Source organism: Selaginella moellendorffii, unplaced genomic scaffold (genome assembly GCF_000143415.4).
Source record: "Selaginella moellendorffii unplaced genomic scaffold, v1.0 SELMOscaffold_33, whole genome shotgun sequence".
Taxonomy (NCBI): Eukaryota; Viridiplantae; Streptophyta; class Lycopodiopsida; order Selaginellales; family Selaginellaceae; genus Selaginella; species Selaginella moellendorffii.
In genome coordinates this window covers 1,572,320-1,588,897 of record NW_003314294.1, presented here as the reverse complement: position 1 = coordinate 1,588,897, position 16,578 = coordinate 1,572,320, and the positions used below count along the sequence as shown (strand labels likewise).

General features: G+C 45.8%; 1 protein-coding gene across 1 annotated transcript; it reads left to right on the top strand.

Annotated features, from left to right (window-relative positions):
- The first annotated feature begins 515 nt into the window (after nucleotides 1-515).
- LOC112348869 lies at nucleotides 516-1,534 on the top strand. The gene is made up of 2 exons (XM_024682178.1): nucleotides 516-925; nucleotides 990-1,534. The coding sequence occupies exons 1-2, from the start codon at nucleotides 694-696 to the stop codon at nucleotides 1,532-1,534; spliced, it is 777 nt and encodes a 258-aa protein (XP_024537946.1). The 5' UTR covers nucleotides 516-693.
- The last annotated feature ends 15,044 nt before the right edge of the window (nucleotides 1,535-16,578 follow it).

The window sequence follows — 16,578 nt, the reverse complement described above, 5'->3', positions numbered from 1 at the left end:
GCGTAGGCCATGGCTTCCAATTAACTGCTCCGGGATCATGAGACGTTCTCCATCACACGGGCTCCATGCTAATGTCCAATCGTCTGTGCCATTGACTCTGTGAACGAGGACCCAGGTCTTTGAATCATCCATCTCCTCTATCCTATTTGCTACTTTAACCGCTGAACCTTTAGCCGATGGAAACAGCTCCAGCCCTGGATCAGAGACAATCTCCGACTCACCATCATCACCACCCTTCCGTGACGCCACAAGCGCCGCTATTCGACGGGCAAGCATGGCCCTGAAATCCCTAAAGACCCCAACCTAATTATCTAGGGTTCATCTGGATCTAAACTCTCACACGCGAGGAGCTCTTGGACTTGGCGCAATCCGAGAAGCTGCTTGGTATTCATTGGCATACGCCCAGGGTTGAAGATGGAGATATCAAACACCTCCGTCCCCAAGATAGGCGTACCTTCATCACTTACTGCTCTTGATTCAGAAGCCTTGTGGTACGAACTGATCGCATATTGCAACCAGTAAGTGATTTGCCATTCTGCACACTTCACTTGTTGGTTGCGCTGCCAGTTCATTTTTCGTCTCTCACAGCTGCTTACAGCTACTATAGTACAGGCTTTCAATTTTGACGATTGATACAAGGAGTGGTATATAGACCACAGATCCCAAGAGAACAATGTTCACGTGCTCGAAGCAATGGCTTTTCTCGCCGAATTTTTTCCAAATGGCATCCGGCCATACAAAGGTATGGCAGTTAGGACAGCAGTGCAGCATTTTGCAGATGAAAGAATACTGGCTGGTGTGGTTTACCACAAGGACGGCTGCTTTTGCTCTACCCACCATAGATGTTTGGCGGATGAGAAGATGAAGGCTCACAAAGCTAAGGAGATTCCAGGATACCATGTATATTACACTGCTACCTTGAGAGGTATGTTTTATGTTTTTTATTGCTTTCTATTTATTCAGCATTGAATTCCTGGGATATTTGGAAGGCATGAAAGGATATCGCCTTGATTCTCTCAAGCGCAAGACTTTGCCAGAAAGACGGGATGTGCTCTTTGATGAGAGCAAGCTGTACAAGGATCGCGCTGAAGTTCCTGCTCCTACTTTCATGGAACTCCAGCTGGTGGATACAGTTCATGTGACTACAGCTCCTTCGCAAGTCCTGTTGCTGCCTCTTGCTCCTGGTGGTGGTAACGTGGTGGTTTCTCCAGCACTGCCACCATGCCCTCCAGCTACACCTCTGCCAGAAGCCACCTCTGTCTTCAAGAGCCTGGGGTGTGTTCCTCTTGCAGTAGAAGGAAACGTGTACCTATACAAGTGTGGTGACGATTTTCTCCTGTTTGCTGTGTACGTTGACAACTGCATTCTCGGTGCAAAAACCCGCCACCTGCTGGACGAGATGAAAAAGAAGCTGAGTGAAGAATTTGAGATGTTTGACCTGGGCGAGCTTCGCCATTTCCTTGGCATCCAAATTATATGCAATCGAGGAGCACGCACCTTGAGCTTGACACACGCTCAGGAGCATGCACCTTGAGCTTGACACAAGCTCACTATGCAAGGGAGATCTTGGAACGCTTCAATATGCTGGACTGCTCTCCCGTGGCCACACCTCTTGAGGTGAATCACAAACTCGTGACATGGCCCCTGTCACAGAGGAAGAACGAGAGTACATGTATCGTCAAGCTGTGGGGAGCATTGTTTATTTGATGCTGGGAATGCGACCAGATCTCGCCTATGCTGTTGGGATGGTTTCCCAGTTCCTCGAGCACCCTGGACCTGCACATTGCCAAGCTGTGAAGCGGATTTTCCGCTACATTCGAGGTACCTTGCAATTGCAGCTTCACTATGGGGCTGCTGTGTCACAGGAACTTCATGGGTACTCGGATGCGGACTGGGCGGGCGACCAGGACTCAAGGCGCTCTACCTCTGGGTATGCGTTCTTGCTCCATGGGGCTGCTGTGTCCTGGAGCAGTAAGTGCCAGCCGCTGGTGGCTCTGTCCTCCAACAGAGGCAAAGTACATTGCCCTAACCGCTGCCAGCAAAGAAGCGATTTGGTTGACCCAGTTCTGCCATGACCTGCCCCAGATTCCTGCTTGCACCGGCCCTATGGTGCTGTTCTCGGACAACCAAAGTGCTCTTGCACTGGCCGCTAATCCTTGCTTCCATTCTCGGACGAAACACATTGAGATTCGTTTCCACTACGTGAGGGAACAAGTCCAAAATGGAAAGTTGTTGCTGGAATATTGCCCCACCGAGGCAATGGTGGCTGATATACTCACGAAGGCTTTGGCTCGAGACTCCTTTGAACGCCATCGCGCTGTCTCCTCTCCATCTGTTTCGGTTGAGTGGGGGGTAGTCCATCCTCTCAGCTGATCAAGCCAGAGTGGGAGTGTCAAGCCCCTTGAGTCATGTAAAAAGAGTTCAACACAATGAACGAGTTATGTCCACCCCCTTTTCACATCACAACATCCAGGATACCATGTATGTTACACTTCTACTTTGAGAGGTATGTTTTATGTGTAGATGAGTTTGAGCTTACTTTCTTTTACTTTTTGCCCTTCACTATGATTTAAAGAATGCTTGCATAAAACTTTAGAATTTCCAGTAAGGGAAAATAATGCTCAGGGACTATATTGAGAAGTTTACTCGCTTGACTAATTGTGTTCTAACAAAGGATCCAGATTAAAACAAATCCTACTTTATTGATGGCTTTCATAATGAAAGCATGCAGCAACAATTGTGTCACAAGCACAAGTTTTGCAAGCATTTAAGAAATCTTTCTGTAAAGAATTGTTGTGATGATCACTGTGGACATAAGGATGGGAAGAAATATCATAAGTTAAAGTTTGTGGTGGCTACTTCGGATGCAAAGGGGTCAAAGAAGCAAAAGTTCTTTGTGAAGAATTATAAAAAGGATTGTTATTATTATAACAAGCTTGGACACTATAAATTTGATTATCCACAGTTGAAGAACAAGTAATAAGAGAAAAAGAACGACCAATCTTCTAATAATAGTAAGTCAAATTTTTAAAAGTTGCAAACTTTGCAGCGTGAGGATAATAAAAACAACCATTCCAATTGAAGGAAGAAGCTTTTAATTGTTGCTCATTAACCCAATTGTGTGTGAAACAAGATGGAGTTTGAGGACACTTGTGCATTAACTTTAATCCTGGAGGGCATGTTCCGTGGAGATCAAGGACACTTATACATCATATTTGAATATTCTAGGATATGCTATCATATAACAATTGTTATTCATTTAGATTAATCTTGTATTTATAATTTATAAACTTTCCTAAACATTTCCTAGTATATTCTAGTTAATTTTACCATCTAATGGTTGATATTCAATAAGATTAATCTTGTGTTTATAAATTATAAACATGTTTATAATTGAATAAAGGCTTTTGGAGTATGCCTTTGCTAATGTTTAGAGCCTAGCAAGCCACCACATGCAATATACTATTTTTATGATTGTGCACTTCAACTCTTTTACTAGCTTGATCTTCTCTTGCACATCTTTTGAAATGGAAGACCTATATTGTACAACTTTCTCATTTCTAGCTAGTTATGTCTACCAGTCTAGTGTTGACATTGGTGGCATAACAATATCAACAAAAACATTTGAGGAAGTCTTCAACTTGAAACCTACACTCTTCAGACTTTCAATTTTTTCTTTCAAAAGATTGCAACTTCACTCAACTAACCACTCCTCTAACATGGAATCTGGCTTCAAAATAATTGAGTTGTAGATCTAGCTTATATGAGTAACATTAGTCCCACAACAGTAAATCCATCTTGATTGGCAGCCCTTTACCCTTAGATCTCAACAGCCCTAAAAACATGGCACTGCTAAAGAACTTAAACCTGAGCACATAAATGTGAGACATTAGTCTCAATTCCCAATAATTTTGGAGTAACATGCATTGTGTAAAGCTCTTGAATTTAGACTTTCCGGGAGGTTACCCAGCCTAATGCTATTCAAATTCAAGGATGCTTAAACCCAACTAATCCCAAGACCCTTAACCGATTGAAAAAGGGGGTGCACTTTTGTTCATGGGCCCTTTCTCTCTATATTTGAACCCTATAGATTGTTTTTCAAGTCGTTCTCTTTGGTTGCCTATAATCCATCACATTTCCCTGGAAGTTTACACCCTCGTGAATAGAAACTAAGAGCCACAACTCTCCCAAAAGCCCCTCTCTTGACACCCTACCCCTCGGATCAAGCCCAACTAAAGCAAATGTATCTACCAGATATCAATCAATATATGGTGCAATTCCCTTAGCTAATTAACATTGTCAAATTTGAGACCTCTTTGATACCAAATGTAAGTGTGAGACACAAAGTCCCTAGGCCCCAAAGTGGAGTTGGAAGGGTGCCACGTGGTAGTGGCCGAAGCGAAAGCCAAACAAGCGTAACACGTTTGGACTAAAAGCTCCAACTTGAAAGGTCGAGAGCGGGAGTGGAACTCCCAACAAAGTGCTCGAGGAATGAGCACAAAGCGAGCCATAAGCGAGGCTCTAAAAAGGGACTTGAAAGGACCAACACATGACACATGGAAGTGTCCGAGATGGAGTCCGAGGCGGACCCAAAATAGAGTCCGAGATGGACCTGAAGTGGAGTCCGATATGGAGTCCGAGATGGAGTCCGAGATGGACCCCAAATGGAGTCCGAGATGGAGTCCGAGATGGAGTCTGAAATGGAGTCCGATATGGAGTCCGAGATGGAGTCCGAGATGGACCGAGATGGAGTCCGATATGGACCCAAGATGGAGTCCGAGATGGACCCGAGGTAGAGTCCGAGATGGACCCGAGGTGGAGTCCGAGATGGAGTTCGAGATGGACCGAGATGGAGTCCGAGATGGACCCGAGATGGAGTCCGAGATGGACCCGAGATGGAGTCCGAGATGGACCTGAGGTGGAGTCCGAGATGGACCCGACGTGGAGTCCGAGATGGAACCGAGACCGGGACCGGGACCGAGACCGAGACTGAGACCGAGTCCGAGTCCGAATCCGGGACCGAGACCGAGTCCGAGTCTGAGTCCGAATACTAATACAGGCAGTTGGGTGAAAGCCCAAAGCGATCGTCCCCCGGGGGGGGGGGGGGCTGCGGGGGGTTCCAAAAGTATAGTAGGGAGAGTGTGGGGGTTGGAGCCCAGTGGAGCCAGTTTGGCCAGGAAAGGCCAGTTTGGCCCAGGAAGGCCAGACCCAGTGTTGGGTGAGGAGCTGACCACTGGGAAGTCCAAAACTAGAGTGAACACGGACCGACAAGCGGGGTAGCTTGGTGAAGTGTTTAAGAGCCGGCTCTAGTTCCCCCGGGAGATCGACTGGCCGATGCTCCCAATCCAAGTGTGGGTGGCACTACCTACTTGGATACCAGGCGTGGCTCAACGGAACCTCGCTCTAAGCCCATGGCTAGAGCACCCAAGGGCGGAAGGCGGGGAGAGTACCCAAGTGGCTCGCATAAGGCCACGATGTTCCGAAATGTTGTCCCAAAGGCCCAGACTGTGGAAAGGAAGAGGAGCAGCCCTCTGGGGTAGTGACCAAGGACACAGTCATGAGGTGAGGAAGTCCCAGAGGACCGTGGGACTTAGTGGTCGGGCCTGTGGGCCTCGATCCAGTGGCAGTGTTGGCAAACACGGCCAAGGGCAGAAAGGGACTTAGTGGGGACTGACAGAGGGATATTGGGGGAAGCTATTCCCCTTGTCGGTGGGCATCCTAAGGATGCTAAGGATTGGATCTGAGATGACCACTCACGGATGGTTTGCCTAGTCTTGGAGAGCCAAGACTGTGATACAAGTGGTATTGGACTACCAGTGTGGCAAAGGTGATTGGGCATGGCCTTAGCGTAACAGGCTGCCATGTCGGTGGTACTTTTGAGTGTCGGTCATGGGATCGGACACGTGGAGCACTTGGACCAAGTACAAATGTTGAGCGGCATGGATGCCATTCTCGGGGCTAGCAAGTCCCAAGTCCTGAAATGGACTTATGGAGGTTGTGATTGAGACTCCTCCAAGTGGTCGAAGGGGTGGTTAAGTGACTAAAGTGGAATGGAAAATTTAGTTGCTTACAACTTGGTATCGGAGTTGTTCCTTAGTCCGACTTTTATTGGTGCTCAAGTATATCACCATTGATGTTGGCATCGGAAGGTCCTAAGAGTGGGCCTATCCTTGAGGAGTAGCATGTCGAGAGGACATGGCTCTCCACTCAAATTCATGCGTGAACTTGGGCACAATGTGATGGATAGAAAAGGGCCAATAATGGAATGACTTTGGGATCTTGGGAACAGTATAAGGTCTCCTCAGAGAGCTGAGGATGTGATCCAAATGAGCGTTTGACACAGCAAACGGGCTAACGTAGTTGTGATAAACAACTATAGTTGGGATCATGGGAAAGATGTAGACTCCAAAACAATAAAGGAGTCACAAGATTATCCTCATATAGTTGAGGTTGGTGCTCATGAATATGAGACCAGAGGTAATGACCGTGGGAGGTCAAATACGGAAGAGGACTCAAGTCCTTGAAATGGTAGCCGGGGCTACCTTTAATAAATGCTGGAACAACCCAAGGAGTTGGGGGGTGTACTTAAAGATGAGTTGGTATTCTCATCACATGGACAAGTAGTCTTAAGGGGCAAAGGTTGCCCCCAGAGAACAAAATCAAGTGTCAAAGTAACACTTGTGAAAATAGTCCTTTTGAGTAGGACAGGATTGCAAGGAGTGTATTCCAGTGAGCTAGTGCCTCACAAGTAAGACATTACAGGTCTTTGGATTAACCAAGTCCAAAATTGCTGGATGACTCAAGTAGAGTCAAGGGATGGTCCTAAAAAGATTGATTGAAGCATTTGGACTGAGGTGTATGGTGCCCCATGAGGTATGGGAAGGATCATAAGATCCAAGTATGAGAATAATAGGTATCTCATTGATGGCAGAATGTGCCATACTAAAGTTGTGGGAAAGATGTTCTTGGAAGAAAGCAACTTTGGCCCAGAGTTGGGTGCAAACATTATGGTGCGGTGCTAACGGATAGTTAGCATGAGGAACAACTATATTGGTCTTGGCAAAGACCTAGACACTAATAAGTAGTGTCATAAGAGTAGGCTCGTGGGGCCGATAGTGTGGAGACACCAAATGTGCCAAGGTGTGATACCTTGAGGTTATGATGGTGGGTTCATAAAAACCCCTTGCCAAGGGAATCCCAACGGAAGCGGGAATGGCATGGCCTAAGCTGGAAGGCATGCAGTTAGAGTGTGGTGACCTAGATAATGATGGAGGTGTGGAAGCACCAAGCAATGAGTTATAGGACTTGACAATTATGGGGCAACTAAGCAAAAGGTGCAAGATAATTGGTTAAATGGGTAGAAGGTGGCTACCCAAGACTTCTTAATGGCATAAAGAAGTTAGATATACCCTTACGGGGGATAAATTGCTTATGTTGCAATATAGTAAGTCAATGTTGTAAACGGGAATGCTTATTGTCAGGAGGCTATCATTGGGACACCCAAACACTCTAGAACACTAGAAGGTGTTTCGTGTCGCAAGGGCAATAGATAAGGCCCAAGGGACTAAGTCCCTAGCGAATGATGGATAGCAGGTGCTATCCAAATGTCCAAGGTTGTGGAGACAGGAGAAGACTGTTTACCCGAATTGGACAAAGCCAAAAATGGAATTTTGGCAAGGCTAGTGATGGGCATGTAAAGGTCCATAAGCAGCAACGTTAATCCCGATATGTGGGATTATAAGATGAGCATGCCCAAGATTGAGGAACCATTCCCTAGGCTATCGGGTAGGTTCATCCCTAAGAATACTTGCTAAGGCATAGTAAAATGTGCAAAGCTATCCTCCTAGTCTGGAGGAGAATAACCAAAAGAAACATATGGGGCCAAAAGGCAAGTAGTATTGGGATGGAACTAAACCATAGAAATCAAAGGGCATATCCAACGGGGGTTGTGTAAGTTGGGAGTGGAGAATCAAGAGGGTGCTCGAGGATGTTGTTGCTAGCAACCGTGATACCATGGAGAGTCTAAAATATGGAATTGTCCATGTTAGACTATATGGCAAATATAAAGCTTGTGAAAAGGGAGGCCTTAGCAAGCTAAGGGACAGAGTTCCTTCAAGGTTCCCAAAGACGATTATAGGTAGCTTAGTACTTAGAAAGGCCAAGTGTAAATGGTTCATGAAACGCGCGAAATTAGAGTGGCGCAGCAGAAGTGTGGTCTTGAAGCTTGCCATGAGGCAAGGCTATCAGGGTTAGGGAAGTAGTTCCCGAGTGTTCAAAGAGAGGGCTTTGAACGAAAGTTGATGGTCAAGGATTTTCACGCTTATGCAGGAACCATGTTACAGTGGTCGGAGGACTTGCCAAGCGAGATTGGCAAGTCGGGGGAACAAATACCCTAGTTGAAGGTGATAACTTCAAAAAGGTGGGCCATGGGGCCAAGCATGGAGGAGTCCATGCATGATCACAAACTTGTCAAGTGAGAGGACTTGGCAGTGTGGAGGAACTAGGTTCCTAAGCTGTGATCTGTAGCGCGCTTTAAGTATAAGTTGGTGCACCGGCATGATGAGTCACGCCAGGCATCCTGGGTGATGCCGTCCGTAGATGCATATACGGAGGTTGGGTTCGAGTCCCGACCCTCTAGTGCTTGGGCTCGAGTCCCAACTCACTAGGGCGTGGTGATGGTTTGGAATATGAGGACGCTCATTTTTCGGTGGTCATGGACTCTCAGTGTGGAGACTGGCTTGGGCACACTACCAAGCGAGGGATGCCTCGGAGTCGTGATGCACGATTAGATTGCTTAGTGTGGCTTGGCATATCTAACTTGAATGCTTTGGTGCGAGTGGCACCAAGGACGTGGTGAATGAGATGGGGACAGCCAATCTCAGTTGCTATGGATCCTTGGCCGGAAGGGCTGGCTTGGGCGCACCGCCAAGTGTGGGGGATGCCCCCAGGGTCATAGTCAACAACATAGAGGGGTCTAGAAGACCTAATACCTATTGGCAAACCTGTTAAGGTGTCAAGATTAAATCACTAGGTGATCATATGGCTAAATAAGGACAAGGTCCTTTTAAGGTTAAGGAACAAGGTTCCTAGTTCAAAGCGTTGATTTGAACTGTTGATAATGGTGTGGCTTGGTCAAGGTGACCAAGTGGGAAAGACACCTAAGGGAAATGAACTACAACGATATAATAGTATTGTGAGTTCAAGAAAGTAGTCTCTAGAACGGACCTATGGGAGGGTCACAATGTTGGGCCATGGAAGGGGCCCATAGCAGAAGTTGCTAAAGAGACTTACTAGGGGTGAACACCCTAGTCTTGGCAAAGCAGAGCCTTTGCTATGGAATCAAAAGAATACCTCAAGGAGGGAGGTAGAGATTCGATGTTGCTTGGTGCAACAATCAACGGATAGGAGCAAAAGATGAGTGGCCAAGATAGGGCTGTGGAATCCCTTGGAAGGAATCCAAGTGACAAAGTTAGGCGAGGAACACTAATGTGTTGGCTGCTAACAAATTGCGGGAAAGGAAGTGTGTTTCTAAGGATGGATTCCGAATTGCTCCGATTTGGCGAAAGTGGAAGCTCCAAGGGAGGGAGCGGTAAGGTAGCCAAATGATAGGGCCATGGACAGCCCTAGCACAAAGTATGATAAATGGAACTTAGTGCTTAAGGTGGCACGAAATAGAAGAGAGGATGATAGTGCCCTCAAGTAATGAACTTTCTAAGATGGGGAAGTGGAGTTGCACAATCTGTGCAATGCAAGGTGTTGAAGACACCTGGGAAATTGACTTCCAAAAGTCAAAAGAGTAAAAGTTCTAAGGTGCAAACGTTCAATAGATGGAAATTGAGACTACTCGAGAAGGAATAGTGGGATTGACTTAGAGAAGGGTCTCTAAGAGGTTTAGCAAGAACTAAACCAATAAAAGGAGAGAACCACTACATGTGCTCCAATCAGTCTCTAAGTTGGAGAGACTACCCTCCTTAGAGGATGGGCAAGGCATGGTAAGCCTTTGGTGTCAAACTATTGAGGAATATGCAAAAGGCATGGTGAGCTTTCAATGTCAAACCATTGACGAATATGGAGAAGGCATGGTGAGCCTTCAATGTCAAACCATTGACAAATATTGGCTAGGTGCCAAGGATGGAAATGGTAACACATGCGAGTGTTACTTTATAAAATGGTTTACCGTTCGATGAGGACATCGAACTTCGTCTATGGGTGGTGGAGTTGTGAGACACAAAGTCCCTAGGCCCCAAAGTGGAGCTGGAAGGGTGCCACATGGTAGTGGCTGAAGCGAAAGCCAAACAAACGTAACACGTTTGGACTAAAAACTCCGACATGAAAGGTCGAGAGCGAGAGTGGAACTCCCAACAAAGTGCTCGAGGAATGAGCACGAAGCGAGCCATAAGAGAGGCTCTAAAAAGGGACCCGAAAGGACCAACACATGACACATGGAAGTGTCCGAGATGGAGTCCGAGGCGGACCCGAGATGGAGTCCGAGATGGACCCGAAGTGGAGTCTGATATGGAGTCCGAGATGGAGTCCGAGATGGACCCGAAGTGGAGTCCGATATGGAGTCCGAGATGGAGTTCGAGATGGATCCGAAGTGGAGTCCGATATGGAGTCCGAGATGGAGTCCGAGATGGACCCCAAATGGAGTCCGAGATGGAACCGAGACCGGGACCGGGACCGAGACCGAGACTGAGACCGAGTCCGAGTCCGAATCCGGGACCGAGACCGAGTCCGAGTCCGAGTCCGAGTCCAAATACTAATACAGGCAGTTGGGTGAAAGCCCAAAGCGATCGTCCCCCAGGGGGGGGGGGGGGGGCCAAAAGTATAGTAGGGAGAGTGTGGGGGTTGGAGCCAGTTTGGCCAGGAAAGGCCAGTTTGGCCCAGGAAGGCCAAACCCAGTGTTGGGTGAGGAGCTGACCACTGGGAAGTCCAAAACTAGAGTGAACACGGACCGACAAGCGGGGTAGCTTGGTGAAGTGTTCAAGAGCCAGCTCTAGTTCCTTCGGGAGATCGACTGGCCGATGCTCCCAGTCCAAGTGTGGGTGGCACTACCTACTTGGATACCAGGCGTGGCTCAATGGAACCTCGCTCTAAGCCCATGGCTAGAGCACCCAAGGGCGGAAGGCGGGGAGAGTACCCAGGTGGCTCGCGTAAGGCCACGGTGTTCCGAAATGTTGTCCCAAAGGCCCAGACTGTGGAAAGGAAGAGGAGTAGCCCTCTAGGGTAGTGACCAAGGACACAGTCGTGAGGTGAGGAAGTCCCAGAGGACCGTGGGACTTAGTGGTCGGGCCTGTGGGCCTCGATCTAGTGGCAGTGTTGGCAAACATGGCCAAGGGCAGAAAGGGACTTAATGGGGACTGACAGAGGGATATTGGGGGAGGCTATTCCCCTTGTCGGTGGGCATCCTAAGGATGCTAAGGATTGGATCTGAGATGACCACTCACGGATGGTTTGCCTAGTCTTGGAGAGCCAAGACTATGATACAAGTGGTATTGGACTACCAGTGTGGCAAAGGTGATTGGGCATGGCATTAGCGTAACAGGCTGCCATGTCGGTGGTACTTTTGAGTGTCGGTCATGGGATCGGACATGTGGAGCACTTGGACCAAGTGCAAATGTTGAGCGGCATGGATGCCATTCTCGGGGCTAGTAAGTTTCAAGTCCTAAAATGGACTTATGGAGGTTGTGATTAAGACTCCTCCAAGTGGTCGAAGGTGTGGTTAAGTGACTAAAGTGGAATGGAAAATTTAGTTGCTTACAGTAAGCTCTTGAATTTAGACTTCCCGGGAGGTCACTTAGCTCAACACTATTCAAACTATCCCAAGACCCTTAACTGATTGGAAAAGAGGGTGCACTGTTGTATAAGAAAACAAAGGGAACAACTCGAGAGATGATCCATAGAGTTCAAATATAGAGGGAAAGGGCCTATGAACAAAAGTGTACCCCCTTTTTCAATTGGTTAAGGGTCTTGGGATATTTAGGGTTAAGTTTCCTCTGGAAAGTCTAAATTTAGGAGTTTACATCTTATTCATGGGCCCTTTCTTTTTATATTTGAACCCCATGGGTTGTCTCTTAAGTCATTCTCTTTGGTTGTTTACATATTACTCTTGGTATTGACTCTTCAAGTTGACTAGTTGATACGAGAAACTAAGCAATAACCTTCTCAACCTCTAGCACTAGATTTACTTGTGTAACAACTAGCATCTCCTCCATTTTATGTTCCTTAGATAGTGAGAGCTAGAAGAAGTGATGTTGGGCCCATTAAATGTTTGTGAATGCTTCATATAGGCTGTCCTCATGTCCCCAAGTGGTTCATAACTTAATTCTATAGGAGTTCCAACAACAACTTCTTCCACCATCTTAAACACTAACCTTGCTGCTAGTGTTGTCCTTCTACCAACCCACTCTTGAAGTCTATCTAAGTTCAGACATGTACTAGCAAACTTTGCTTCTTGTGCAGCTAAAGCTTTCAATGACTACTTAGAAGATCTAGTGAGGTTGAAGTGTAGCTTCATAGAGGGACATTTTTCCTTTTCTGCTTTAGAAGCTCTCTAACTCCAATATTTGCTCTCGGGAGAGATTAATTGTTAGAGTAAGTGCAATGTCATCAAGTGGTTGATCCTAAAAAATAGCCCTATTGACCAAATAGTTGACTCTCCAAGCTTGACATTACTAGTCTAGTTGACAAAATTGTGTTACAGAAATAGCCACCTTTGCAAATTTGTGCTGGAAACATTGGTAGTTACTAGCTATACTGTAGTGCACATGAATTTGGAGCCGAACTCTAAGCCCGTTGCACTACGAAACGAGGGTCTGGTACAATCCCACGAGCACCAGCTCCCCGTATCCAGCACCTCCACAAAATGGTATCAGACGGAGTTTGGCACATGGGCTTTCACCCCAAGCCTCCCTTAGTATTAGGAGTTAGTCTTTGGGACAAGCTCGAAACTTACTAAATATGGAATGGCGCTAGATTGCAAATTTGGACACGGACGAACACCATTGTGTTCAGGCCAATTTCTACATTCCGTAGATATGCCAAATGAGCAAATCTAGACACTTTCCATAATTAGCATTTGGGACCAAAATGAGACCAACACTAAGGGCATGATAGCGAGGGTGTTTGGCAGACACGATAAGCTATCATTCAGCAATATTGAGGGACTAGTCTCAATACGCGGGGGTTCTTGATACTAACAAGTGCAAGCCAATGACAGGAATTTCTCAAACTAGGCCGAGTATGCTCAGCAAGAAACACATAGGGTTCCTACCTTATGTTTATTCGATTTAAGTACAAGGTCATTGACCAGTTTCTCAACTAGCTCAAGTGGGAACAATAAAGGGAACCAGCTGTACCGACCTTTTGCCGTCATGGCAGTAAGGAAAGAGTGTCCATAAGGACTGGCAAACCGTCAAGGAAACAACTTTGAAAGTTAATGGAAAGCATACTATGTGGGAAACGCATCAACTTAAATGAGTTATGGAACGACCTCTCCTCTACGTCTAAAGATGTTAAGACTCAGACACACTTTGGCCATTACCGACAAGGAAATGACCAACAGAGTTAGCCACCCTTGTTGCTCTAAATACCACTCGGCTTACAAAGGAATGATACATCCTGCCTGCAGGGACATAGGGAGAAGGCTAGAGGCCCAACTTCCCCTGAGCAATAAATCAACCCCGTCGGGAAGATTTAGACAACTATTATAAACTGGCAAATTAAGTTGTTTACACAACCACACCTTTTGCAAAAATGAGTCATTGAGAGAGAGGTGGGGACTTGTGATTAGTCTATAATAGTTATCCCCATGGTTATGGATTGAACCCATGCACCGAAGTGCCGAAGTCAGCCTGCCAAAACTGACCCAAGTACTAATGAACGAGAGGAACGACACTTTGATATATAGAAATATATTACTTTATTAATTTGCAAGATTTATTACAAAGTTTACAAAAGTTAGTCTTTATTACTATTCTCATACTCTGTGACAAGCTCACGAGCATGTGTAAGATTCCTAAGAGGTTCCCAAGTTGATTCACAAGTTGGTTAACCTTTCCACTTAACTAGATATTCCTTGGAACGACCACCACGAGCTTTGCGAGACAAGAGAATCACGTCGACCTCATACTCCATGTCACCATTGACAACTTCTGGAGAGGGACGAATGTCCATAGAGCGATCTGCATCAACATGATATGGTGCCAGTAAACTGACATGAAACACATCATGGACATGGGACCTTATCATGTCGATACCTATCCTGAGTTTTGCCCATCGCCTCAGTATCCCTAGACCAACCTTGGCGTAGCTGCTCCACATAAGTCTCAACAACCAGGACCAACACTTTTGACATTTGTTTTGGTACAACAATTTGTTGAGGAAACCCACGAGCATTCCCTTGCAATATCTCCCATGAAGAACAGCCTATAGCATTGTGAAATGTGTTGTTATAACAAATTTCTGCTGTGTCTAAATGCTCAACCCAGTCACATTGGTCCGCCGTGACATAGTACCGCAGATAATCCTCAACTTGAGCATTCATGCGTTCGGTCTGCCCATCAGTTTGAGGATAATAAGCTATACTAAACTTCAACTTGGTACCAAACAGCTGGAACAGTATGCCCCAAAACTTCCTCATAAACCTTGAATCTCTATCTGAGATCATCTCTTCAGGAAGACCACGAACCCACACTACTTCATAGAAAAAGAGCTTTGCTGCTTGTTTCGCATTTACTATTCCCACAGTTGGAATGAAGTGTGCAATCTTTGACAACTGATCCACAACCACCATCAAAGTATCATAACCCTTCGACATCGGCAAACAAGTGACGAAATCAAGTGTCACACTCTGAAATGGCCATACCGGTGCTGGAATGCACTGCAACTTTCCAACCTGCTTCTCAGTTCTGCGCTTACATTGCTGGCATATAGGGTAGGAACGGACATAATCCGCTACATCACCTTCCATACCAAACCAGAAAAAATCCCTTTTCAATGAAGCTAGAGTCTTTCGTTGTCCACCATGTCCCGCTGCTGGAACATCATGATGTTTCCGCAGAAACATATGTTGCAGATCCTTAGAGGGAAGATACAATCGTTCTTGCTTATAGAATATAAGCCCATCCCAAACCAAGTAGTGAAGCTTCACATTGGTTCGACTAGCAACTTTCACTGCTTCGCTACTAGGGTTCTACTTCGACAACTCCGCACAGTGTAAGATTGCCTTCGCTAACGGATCACTTCCATACAAAGCCGGAACATCCTCTAACTAGTCCAAACTGATTACCAATATTGCCCGAAATTGAGCCTGATGACTCAATGCATCTGGGACAATATTGTTTTTACCAAGTTTATATATGATTTCAATATCATATCTGGCAAGCTTCTCTTGCCAACGAGACTGCTTCGGCATAAGTTTAGGCTGCGTAGCAAAGTAGCTTAGTGTGTTACTATTTATATAAACCTTGGTATGTCCATCCAAGTAGTGTCTCTAGTGTTCCAGGGCCGACACTATAGCAAACATCTCTTTCTCATGCGTTGGCCATCTTCGTTGAGTTTCATCCAATTTTTTGGAATAGAACACAACGGGACAACCATGTCGCCTTAGCGTAACACCAACTGCTTTGTCACAATCTTGCTGCAACACGGCACCAATAGGATAGTCAGATGCATCACAATGCACTTTGAGGGGTTTATCAAGATCTGGGATTCTGAGAACAGGAACTGTAGTCAAGATCTCCTTCAACCGTACAAAAGCATGTTGACAAGCTGGTGTCCAATGAAACGGAATACTACTCTTCATTATCTCAGTTAACGGAAGAGCAATTCTTGCAAAATTGTGGACAAACTTGCAATAGTATCCCGCCAAACCGAGAAAGGAACGAACATTTGATACAGTGGTCGGGACTTCCCAAGACTTCACTACTTCCACCTTCTTTGGATTGACCTCAATTACGCAACCACCAACTATATGTTTGAGAAAGTTTACCCGCAATTGTCCAAAAGTGCATTTACTTCTCTTAGCATATAGTTTGTGTTCACACAACTTCTGAAACACTAGCTCCAAGTGTTTCAAATGATCCTCCAACATTTCGCTGAAGACTAGAACATCGTCGATATATAGGACAACAAATGTGTCCAAATAATCTCCGAATATTCTATCCATCATAGTGCTGAACATTGCCGGAGCATTGCATAACCTAAATGGCATAACAAGGAACTCATAAGATCCATACTGAGTCTTAAAGGTTGTTTTCTCCACATCCTGATCTGCTACCCATATCTGATGATACCCAAACTGCAAATCAAGTCACGTAAAATACTTAGCCTTTAAGAGTTGGTTAAACAAGTCATCAATGTGAACCAAAGGATAATTGTTTTTGACTGTGATCTTGTTAAGTGCCCAATAGTCGATACACATCCTCATGGTTCCATCCTTTTTCATAACAAAAAGGACTGGCACTCCATAAAGTGACTTGCTTGGTTAGAAGCTTCGTGAGTTGCTTCTTGAGTTCAGCCATCTCCTTAATGTTCAACCGATATAGAGCTTTCGTAGGTGGTTTAGAACCCGGAATA